The sequence below is a fragment of the Octopus sinensis genome, linkage group LG2 (assembly GCF_006345805.1).
Source record: "Octopus sinensis linkage group LG2, ASM634580v1, whole genome shotgun sequence".
NCBI lineage: Eukaryota > Metazoa > Mollusca > Cephalopoda > Octopoda > Octopodidae > Octopus > Octopus sinensis.
This window is the reverse complement of record NC_042998.1, coordinates 178,010,361-178,018,699: the sequence shown is the minus strand read 5'-3', so window position 1 is coordinate 178,018,699 and position 8,339 is coordinate 178,010,361. Positions and strand designations below refer to the sequence as shown.

At 35.1% G+C, this 8,339-nt stretch overlaps 1 protein-coding gene across 1 annotated transcript; it reads right to left on the bottom strand.

The window, feature by feature from the left end:
- Positions 1-7,256: 7,256 nt before the first annotated feature.
- LOC115226886 (histone-lysine N-methyltransferase SETMAR-like) lies at positions 7,257-7,667 on the bottom strand. The gene has a single exon (XM_029797872.1). The coding sequence runs from the start codon at positions 7,665-7,667 to the stop codon at positions 7,257-7,259; it is 411 nt and encodes a 136-aa protein (XP_029653732.1).
- Positions 7,668-8,339: the final 672 nt, after the last annotated feature.

Here is an 8,339-nt window from a genome sequence, read left to right as displayed (position 1 = left end):
GATTTTGCTGTTGTATACCAATTCTTGCTTCTTTCTCGTAAGTATTTCTTTTAGATAGGCATGGTTCATGAGTAGGGTCTGTGTCGTTCGTTCCTGTTGTTAGAGTACCTTGTGTATGAGTACTAGTCATAGTTTTATCTGTAGTGATAAAAACTGTGTCAAGTTTTGAGATAAGTAGATTCAACTTACTAGATATTTCTGCGGGGAATTCTTCCGTGCTTTTGGTATCTCTCGGTTGTGAGTTTGATTCTGATCCATTCATTCTGACGTATTGTACATCCAAATAGATAAGTATAGAGTATTTGAAGTGGTGTACAGATATTGTATATTGAGAAAAAGAAGGCTGTCTGAATTTTGGATAATTTTTTATTAGCGTTTTCGTTCGTTTTTCGAACTCGTCAAGACAAAATCAAAATCAAAATGCTAAAAACGAAATTTTTTCGTTGCTCATTTATATGAATCGGAAGCTTTTTTGCTTTGTTTAGAAAAGGAGAATATTGTTTTTGTTTGTTTTATTTTATTTTAGTTTATTTTAGAAAAAGCAAAAGAGAGAGAAAGAAAAGCAAAGGGAAGGGGAAATAGACAGAGAGAGCTGTTTCAGGCCAATCAAGAAAGAGGAGAAAAATAATAAAAGGTGGGGGAATTTAAACCCTGACAGTCATTTCTATAAATTATCATATATATATATATATATATATATATATATATTATATATATATATAATATTATATATTTGTAAAAAATGAAGTTCGAAAATGCTGCTGTATTATACAATTTTTAATTTTTATATATACATTATAACATGTTCAGTTCCTGAAATGAACTTTATCAAAAAAAGTTATATATAAAAAAAGACAGCTCATGCCGTCAACACAAGAAATTCATTTATAATACAAACGGAGTCAGACATCTTAGAGTTCATGTATAGTTGATATATAGTTCATGTAAGTTGAAATAGTTCATGTATAGTTGATATATAGTTTGAAGTATATGTTCAAAGTGTTCGATGCAGTGGCCCACTGTGGCGATACGTATTCAATACAAAAACAGATCAAAGTGGTGGGAAGCGGTCAATACAGAAGATTGATGTTTCCGAAAGAGCGAGGAATTCATTTTTACCTTAAGCAAATGTGATGACCCATGGTGGATGTTCGCTGGGTGGTTCTAATGAGTTTTTGTGAAGTGCTCGTTTTATAATGCCTGTTAGGTGGTCAATCCAGCGTAGCGTGACGTCATCACGTTTTGACCATCGTTTCGTTAGGGTGCTTTAGTCAAGTAGAACGGGACGTCATCATTATTTTGACCAATCGCTGCATTATAACTGCCTCTTGTTTGTTTCCTGTTTTGACCAGTCGCTTCGTTAGTCAAGTAGAACGGGACGTCATCATTATTTTGACCAATCGCTGCATTATAACTGCCTCTTGTTTGTTTCCTGTTTTGACCAGTCGCTTCGTTAGTCAAGCAGAACGGGACGTCATGCAGATTCTGCATATATATATATGTATGCATGTATGTATGTATGTATGTATGTATGTATGTATGTATGTATGTATGTATGTATAACATTGGGATTTTGACAACTGTTGATCTTATAGAACTTACCCGAGAAATAATACCAGAACTAATTCACCACTGATTAGAAAAGATATCTAATGTAGCTACTTCGCAAAGCAATTCGTGTAAAGGATCTCTTGTGAATTATCCTACTCAAGCAAGCAAGAAAAAGAAAAAGAAATCCTAAAAAAGGATGAAAGATACTTCAAAAATTATTTTTAAGCAACCCTGCTATATTTTGATTTATATCCTACAGAGTGGCTTCCAGCTAAATATACATTGTACATACAAAACTCATTTGATTAAATGTACATAGAGAATAGATTGAATTATAAACAGTACCAAATTATATTTTTATATTCCGCCTTTATTTTCCTAATACTAATATTTGATGTTTGTCCATGCAAAACATGGAATTACACAGAATACAGGAATTGACTATACAAGTTAAAGGAACATACATTTTCATAGGACTTTGAACTTTGAATTCTTTTTATTTTTCAGTGATGGCCGCACCGTCCTCCCTTTTCTTATTTTTTCCTATTTCCTAAAATTGACATCTTTGAAAGGTAACCAGCCTTTGTGAGAGAATGTGTTTATTTACAAATATGTTGATAGGTATACAATGGAAAAAAATAAACAAAGAAAGGTGAAAATAGAACAATGCTTTGTAATGATATTTTAATAAGTTGACCACATCAAATTTAAAAGAAACCTCTCTTTCTTTCTCTCTCTCTCTTTCTCTCTCTCTCTCTCTCTCTATATATATATATATGTACGAAAGAAGGTTTGAATATGCAATTTAAAATATGTTTATTTACTTTACCGGTTTCACTCTTTGGAAAAAGATTGTCAAAAGTAACATGTAGAAGTTTGGTTGCGTTAATTATTGGCTGTTACAAATTGCTACATTACATATATACAGTCTTTGGTAACAGGGACATGTTAAGGACATAAAAAAGTTCAACAAGTTCCTTAAAATATTAGGCACAAAAGATTACTACATTGGTATGGGTATTGTATCTGTATATTCAAACATGCACAGAATATGGTTGACCAGAGTACTACAATCCATATAAATATACATTCTTTGGTGACAAGAGCATGTTGAGAATATAAAAAAGTTTAACAAGCTCATTGAAATAATGGGCACAAAAGATTACATTTGTGCCCATTATTTCAATGAGCTTGTTAAACTTTTTTATATTCTCACATGCTCTTGTCACCAAAGAATGTATATTTATATGGATTGTAGTACTCTGTGTCAACCAATATTCTGTGCATGTTTGAATATACTGATACAATACCAATACCAATATCAATTCCTTCTGGAAACTATCTTAAGCATGTCCTTGAGAATGATTATTTATGAAGTAATCTTTTGTCCTAATATTTTAAGAAACTTGTTGAACTTTTTTATGTCTTAACATGTCCCTGTTACCAAAGACTGTATAATGTAATGTAGCAATTGTAACAGCCATAATAACGCAACCAAATTTCTACATGTTAATTTTGACAATCTTTTTCCAAAGAGTGAAACCGGTAAAGTAAATAAACATATTTTAAATTGCATTTTCAAACCTTCTTTCGTATATAATTCCACTCGTGCGGTACTCTAAAAACTCCACTTTGTTATATATAATATATATAATATATATATATCTTATATATATGTGTGTGTGTGTGTGTGTATGTATGTATCTATCTATCTATCTATCTAGCCATCTATCTATATATCTATCTATTTCTATAATCTATCAGCATATCTATACTTTTCCCCATCCTTTATTATTATTTTGTCTCTTTCTTGATTGTCCTGAACCTTTCTCTCTGTCTATTTCCCTCCCTCTTTGCTTTAATTTGTCTCTATCTTCCTGTTTCCAAACAAAAAAACAAAAACAATATTCTCTCCTTCTAAACAAAGCAAAGAAGCATCCGATTCATATAATTGAACAAACGAAACGTTCTATTTTTACCATTTTGATTTTGATTTTATCTTGACGAGTTCGAAAAACGAACGAAAGCGCTTATAAAGAATTTTCTAAAATTCTTACAGACTCCCTTTTCTCAATATACAATATCTGTACGCCACTTCAAACTCTCTCTCTCTCTCTCTTTCTCTCTCTCTCTCTCGCTCTCTCTCTCTCTATATATATATATATATATATATATATATATAATTGTTCCCTCAAATTTGAGTATATATTCCGGTTGTGAAAAATAATTAAGTTGCTCTATGGCTATGAAAGATGGACAGCACATCATCAAATATGTCGTCTAGCAAAAAGTTCTAATTGATACTGACTGTAAAATATTATGACAATGCCGCAAGTAACGGTATACTGGCAATAAAAAAAAGTTATTGAGAATCCAAACTGTCGTTGAAAAACATCACATCCAATAGCTTTTCCACGATAAATGGATGCCAAATAGAAACTGAACCTGCACGTACAGAAATAAGTAAAGGTGCACCTAAGAAACGCTTTTGTGGCTCCATCAAGAAGATTCTGCTCTTGTTCAAGCATCCAATCTAGCAAAAAGCAGTTGAGGGCTATAATGGATGGAGGAAAGCATGAAGAAAAGAAGCTGCTTCAGATCACATTAAAATCAAGAAGCCGAGGAAAAGGAACTGGCAGGAATGAAAGACTTTAACAATGACTGAAATAAATGAGAGAAACAACTGGTATGACTAAATATGTCCATTCAAAAACAGAATTACCCAAAAACCTAATAAATCATGCCATAACAAAAGAAATCCCAATCACTGCCTTACAGAGAAACACTCAGTCTGAGAATGAAAACAAGAATAAAAATATAAATATTCCATTTGTTGTCACCGATAATCTTAGGAACCACAACATTCTACAGCCTACCGAACGACACCTCTTATTTCTACATAAATCATTGAACAAAGAATTAGAGAATTACAAATTATCAACTGTCGAAGACAACCACCAAATCACAAAAGACTCTTAACAAAGGCAGTATTCACGTCGTAAAAAGATACAATGCAGATAACAAACTCTGGAGACCCTCGTCGTTGGACATGCGAAATATTTTAACAAAGAGCAAAAAAATTTTCAAGAATGGGAAGGAATATATGAAATGTAAAGCAAAAAAAAAAACTCATCTACTGCATCACATGCCCACAATTCAACGAGAATTATCTTGGTGAAATAGGAACAAAACATCCATTTGTGTGTATGCACAAAGAGCAAATTAAAGTTTCAATTCATATCGATGTAGCGAACTTTTCAACATTTGCGTGAACGGAAAATTCAAAATATTCCCTCTGTACAAAATAAAAGATGAAAATGATCAACTACGAAAGGCAAAAGAATAGTTTGAAAGAATTCTAAATCCGAAACTAAACAGGAAATAGTCAACACAATTACTATAAACAAATTCCTCTACCTGGATTAACCCAGAACACGTGTGTCTGAAAAGTGGGCCAACGGAAGTACGTACACATAAAGTACACACAATACAAAAATTTTTTCTTAAAGGGTTTTGATATTCTGTTTTTTTTTTCTGATATTTTTTTTAAATAGTTAACTTCAAAAAATATCTTTCTTTAGATATTGTAATTGTATCAATTTTTATGCAAAATCTTGTTAATACATACATACATACATACATACATACACACACACGCACGCACACACACATCTTTTGTCTGTAAACAGACTGTTTGTATTTTGTTTGTGCGAGGTGTGTGTGTGTGTGTGTGTGTGTGTGTGTGTGTGTGTGTGTTGTGTGTGGTGTGTGTGTGTGTGTGTGTGTGTGTGTGTGTTATTTTAATTTGGATTAACAAAAAGTAGCCCTATTCATCATGTATGAATAGGGCTATTTTTTTTTCTAAAAATGGTAATTTTGCTTTCAATAGGAATGAGAAAAAACTCTATTAAGAGAGATGGAATTAAGTGCAGCTTAATAAGACTTGGCTAAAGCTTTTTTAAGGTCATTACAGTCATTGAGTGAAAAATGTTGTGTGTGTGTGTGTGTATAGGGAGCGTTATGGTGTCTAAGAAACATTGTGAAGGATGAAAAGTTTGGTGTTTTTGTAATGGTGTAAGGTATGGATTAAGATTTGGGTCGTGGTAGTTACAAACAGATGAAAAGTATACACACACACAATACACACGCATACAAATAAAAAAAACTCATCGGCATATATATATATATACAGACCCACAGATAGACGAATGTGTTGGATAGTCTCACAAGCACATAATACAAGTGTGAGCATGCACAGTATGCATGGGGAAGCATACTCAGAAACACATAAGGATACGCGAAAATGCTCAAAGCGCAGACATACGTGCACATGCATACGCATAGCACTGAAATGGAATACAGCACATATAAACGGTGAAAAAACGTAGAGCGCGCATGTATACATGCACACAGTATGTAGAGGAGCGTTATTCATGTACATGTACATGCAAATATAAATATGAGACATTGTGCATATAAGTGCGTGAAGGCGGTGAGCTGGCAGAAACGTTAGCATGCTGGGCGAAATGCTTAGCGGTATTTCGTCTGCCGTTACGTTCTGAGTTCAAATTCCGCCGAGGTCGACTTTGCCTTTCATCCTTTCGGGGTCGATTAAATAAGTACCTATTTCTTTATTACCCACAATGGGCTAAACACAGAGGGGACAAACAAGGACAGACATAGGTATTAAGTCGATTACATCGACCCCAATGCGTAACTGGTACTTAATTTATCGACCCCGAAAGGATGAAAGGCAAAGTCGACCTCGTCGGAATTTGAACTCAGAACGCAGCGGCGGACGAAATACCGCAAAGCATTTCGCCTGGCGTGCTAACGATTCTGCCAGCTCGCCGCCTTATTAAATAAGTACCAGTTACGCACTGGGGTCGATATAATCGACTTAATCCGTTTGTCTGTCCTTGTTTGTCCTCTCTCTGTGTTTAACCCTTTGTGGGTAGTAAAGAAATAGGTTAATTATCAGTATATTACTCTCTTCAAACCAATTAAAAAGATTTTATTTCTTTCAGATTCCCCCACAGCACATAAAATGCTGACACATGAAATGAAAAGATATGCAGTCATTGTTGCGACATGTGTGGAACACGGTGAATAAGAAATTGCTAACTTTTTAAATGTTGGAAGATCGCATGTAACTGGAAGCCTCAGACCGGAATGTTTCAACGGTATCAAAGAGAAACAATATTGCAAACACTTGAGCACTAAAAGAACATTGAAATTCACCCAGACGATTCAAAATATTATCAAGGATGATCCTGGAAAATCAATAACCTACAGATGTCGGTGAAGACTATCAGAATTATGATGCACAAGCACATTCCATGCAAGTCGTATAAACAGAGATATTATTCCCCTATTATGTACACTAAAACGACTAGCATATTTTGCGTCTGAACTTGCCTAGCCGTGTAAAGGATAATGCAAACATTATCCAGATCTCACTCTACATGGTGCAAATAACAATTTGAGTGTGTGTGTGTGTGTGCGCGCGCGTGCGTTTGTATATATATATCTATCTGTCTGTCTGTCTATCAATCTGCGTGTGTAAGTATGTGTGCGTGCGTGCGTGCGTGTGTGTGTGTGCGTGCGTGTGTGTAAGTAAAAAAATTACGCGCACTTTTCTTTCTGTAATTTATTAAAACAAAAATGGAGATTGAACAATTACATCGTTTGTCGACATAGCCTCTTTATTTTTCGATACAATTCTTCCAGTAGTCTACAAACTTGCTTATTCCATCGGAAAAGGTTTTCGGCTGATTGCACAGCTCTTTACGCACCGCTTCCTGTGCTTCGTCCATAGAAAATCGACGACATCGTGAAGGATGTTTGAGCGGTCTAAAGAGGTAATAATTGAAAGAGAAGAGATCTAGATTGTATGCAATGTGTTTCAGCAAGATGAAATCCAATTTTTCAATAGTTTCACTGGAATGAGTGGCTGTATATGGGTCGGCATTGACGTGCAACAATAACGCTTGATTTGACAATAGTTCTCGGTGTTTGGTGCGAATTCCTCGTTCCAGTTTGTTGGTCAGCATTTCTCTGTAGTCTACACTGGTGTCTGTAGACTTCTTTTCAAGTAATATTCCAGGATAGGCCATTTTGCGTTCTAAAAAAGCGGTTAGCATCAGTTTATTCTGCAGAAGATTGAGTCTTGAATTTCTTTTTTTCCTGGCGATTCCGGGTGTTTCCATTCCATACACTGCCTTTTAGATTTTGGCTGAAAGTGATGTCTTTAGGTCCCATCTGTGACCATTTCTCAAAAAAAAGCTTCACTTCATTGTTGTAGCGGTCGAGTAAACGTTGATAGATTTCCACACGATTGCGCTTATACACCTCGGTAAGCTCTCTTGGCACCAATCTCGCACAGACTTTACGGAAGCGAAGCATGTCATAGATGATTTCGTATCCCGAACCATGACTAGTTTACAGAGAATATGCCACCTCATCGAGGGTCACTCGTCGATTCGCTAGAAGCATCGCTCCAGCTTGTTGAATCTTCAAGTTAGTGGTAAAAGTTGATAAGCGTTCTGCTCCCTTCTCGTGCTTCATGTTTTTCCGGCCGATTTTAAACTTTCTGATCCACTCTTACACACTTCTACGCGGTAGAGCCCATCACCGTATTGTATAGCAATCTTTCAATGAATTTCAATTGCCGGTGCACCTTCAGACAAAAGAAAAACGGATCAGGATCTCTGTTCTTCATTGGTGCATACTGCCAGCGGAGCGACAATGTTTGCCCTATAACATAAGAGTTTTTTACCCTATAACAC

What these genes read in the sequence shown, in the direction of transcription:
- LOC115226886 (XM_029797872.1), bottom strand. Translation starts at nt 7,667, where the DNA reads ATGGCCTATCCTGGAATATTACTTGAAAAGAAGTCTACAGACACCAGT.